General features: G+C 51.7%; 1 protein-coding gene across 1 annotated transcript in view; it reads left to right on the top strand.

Moving 5' to 3' along the window:
• Positions 1 to 1,354: 1,354 nt before the first annotated feature.
• The window catches only part of LOC106814975 (transcription factor HES-1-like), a 7,529-nt gene continuing 6,545 nt past the window's right edge, over positions 1,355 to 2,338 (top strand). Inside the window, exon 1 of the mRNA XM_014819374.1 lies at positions 1,355 to 1,441. Coding sequence (XP_014674860.1) covers positions 1,355 to 1,441 — 87 coding nt within the window. The remainder of the gene's footprint in view (positions 1,442 to 2,338) is intronic.

Raw genomic sequence — 2,338 nt, 5'->3', positions numbered from 1 at the left:
ACATACCACCGAGTAAAGCTCTCTCTCTATACCTGCCTGTCTACCTACCTGCCTACCTAGCGACACCAGCTAATACGTGCCGCATGCACAATGCCACCCGTGTGTTCGTGCGCGTGCGTATACGCGTGCGTGTGTGTGTGCGTGTGCCTGCGTGCATACGTGCATATCTGTGGGTGTGCGTGCGTATGCGTGTGCGCATGCGCGCTTTCGTGCGTGTATCGCTAAGTTGTTAGAACTTCAAATTTTTGAAAAGTTCTCTCGTGTTATTTCTCGCATATCCGTAATATACATACCTAACCTTTCCTTCTCCCCCGTGCCCCCCCTCCCATCGAACGTCACCGTCACCCACACGCTAAAAACGTAATCGTGTCTACGGCACAGATATACGCGCGCAGCACGCACGCGATCCTCTGGGTCCGCGCGCCGCACACACCGCCTGACCACGCCCCCATCGACGCTGATTGGCTAGCGGGCGCATGCGTGACACGAGAGCGCCGAGCCACTGCAAACAGCGGCCGTTTCTCCTCGGTTCGCGCGCGCTTCCTCTCTCTCTCGCGTGCGGCCCCGCGCCGCCGCTGACCGAGGCAGGGGGGAGGGGGAGGCAGCGGAGGGGGAGGGGGAGGGGGAGGGACTAGCGGAGCGTGACTGATAGGTTTAGGCAACGACCGAGCGGCGGATAGCCGCATTCCAATGCACATAGCCACGCGAGCGGGGTGTGTTTGCGTGTGCGCGCCTATAGTGCATGTATATATGTACCCGTGTACGTGTTTATACGTTTGCGTGCGTGCGTGCGTGCGTGCGTGACAAGGGCGTGCCGACGAGCGTACGACAAGAAGGAGCGGCGAGACAGAGCGAGAGAGAACGGTAGAACAGAGCGACTATCATCCGGCAGTCATTGTGTCCGGCGTGACTCACCTGAGAAGGGACATCTGTGAGGCGCACCTTGTGCATCTTACCTGCCCACGTACGCGGGACCCGGGCTGCGGGCGTACGTGCGCGCGCGCGCGTGTGTCGTTTGATACCGATGCGTATATTTACCGCCACGCACACCTGAGGCGCGCAGTTAGAGACACACGCTCATCGGACTGCAAGTTCTGGTGACCTTATACACGCGCAGCAGCCGTTACCACAGCGACAGACCGAGAGAGAGAGAGAGTGTGTGTGTGTGAGAGGGAGCGCAAGACAACACACATACACTTGCAGGTGTGGGACCTATCGTACGGTATATATACCTATACCTACGTTAGCGGAAGACGCATTGCCCGCTCTATATACTACTGTTTCATGAGCGAGTCGATCGCTGCATCGTGAACGACGAAAGCAGTTGTAAAGTCAGTCGTCCAGTCCGGATACGATGCAGGAAGATAGTCTACAGGACGTGAAGCCGTCGGCTGCACTCGTGACGTCGGTCGGAAAGTCGGCGACGAAACCGGATAGAAAGGTAGGCGACGCGGCGACGTCCGGACGGGTGAAACGAGACGCGGATTTAGAACGTTCGATCGCGTGATTTTGTCGTGTGGTTTCGTTGTGTGATTTCGTTGCGTCATTTCGTTGCGTCATTTCGTTGCGTCGTTTTTTTGCGTAGTTTTTGGCACGTTTTCTTGTTATATTTGTCGTGTGATTTGCTGTTTAATTTTCTGCTATAATTTACCGTTTGATTTGGTGTGTTATTCGTTGCGTGGTGCATGTGTTGTACGAATTGGGGAAATGATTTGTTGCGTGATTTTTTGCCGGGAATGATACGAAATTTATTGGATGACTTATCGTTGCAGCAGTTGTTGTAAGTGTTATTGCACGATATTGTACATGATTTAGTGTGCGGATGATTAGCGTTAAGGGTTGTTTCATGTTATAACCTGTTTTCTGGTGGCAGCGTCGCCGAGGGGGAATGCCTATCACGTGGTTCGTGCGCTGTTAGCCAATTAGCAATCGCAATAATCATGTAATTAATAGCCCAATGATCACTACGGATGAATAAAATTATATCATAATCAATGATTTACAATAATATGCATGTGCAATAACATGTAGTAGAAGTAGTAGTGGAAGTAGCAGCAATAGTAATGTATATATATATATACGTAGTAAGTGCTTATTATCGCAAATCAATGTGATCAACACCAATTCGTATCTTTGCCTCTATCATCCCCGACCACGCGCTGCAATCCGATCTCATTCCGATCACGCCTCACGACAAATTTTCTCTCTCTCCCTGAGTAAAAAATAGTAATTATTTCTTTCTGGACGTGGTTCCGCTCTCGCTACGTGCATGTACGTGTGTATTTTCTCTCTCTCTCTCTCTCTCTCTCTCTCTCTCTCTCTTCCTATCTCTCTCTCT

The sequence above is a fragment of the Priapulus caudatus genome, unplaced genomic scaffold (genome assembly GCF_000485595.1).
Source record: "Priapulus caudatus unplaced genomic scaffold, Priapulus_caudatus-5.0.1 Scaffold1016, whole genome shotgun sequence".
NCBI lineage: Eukaryota > Metazoa > Priapulida > Priapulimorpha > Priapulimorphida > Priapulidae > Priapulus > Priapulus caudatus.
Note: the sequence above shows the minus strand (reverse complement) of the source record. Positions and strands in the feature narration are given on the sequence as shown.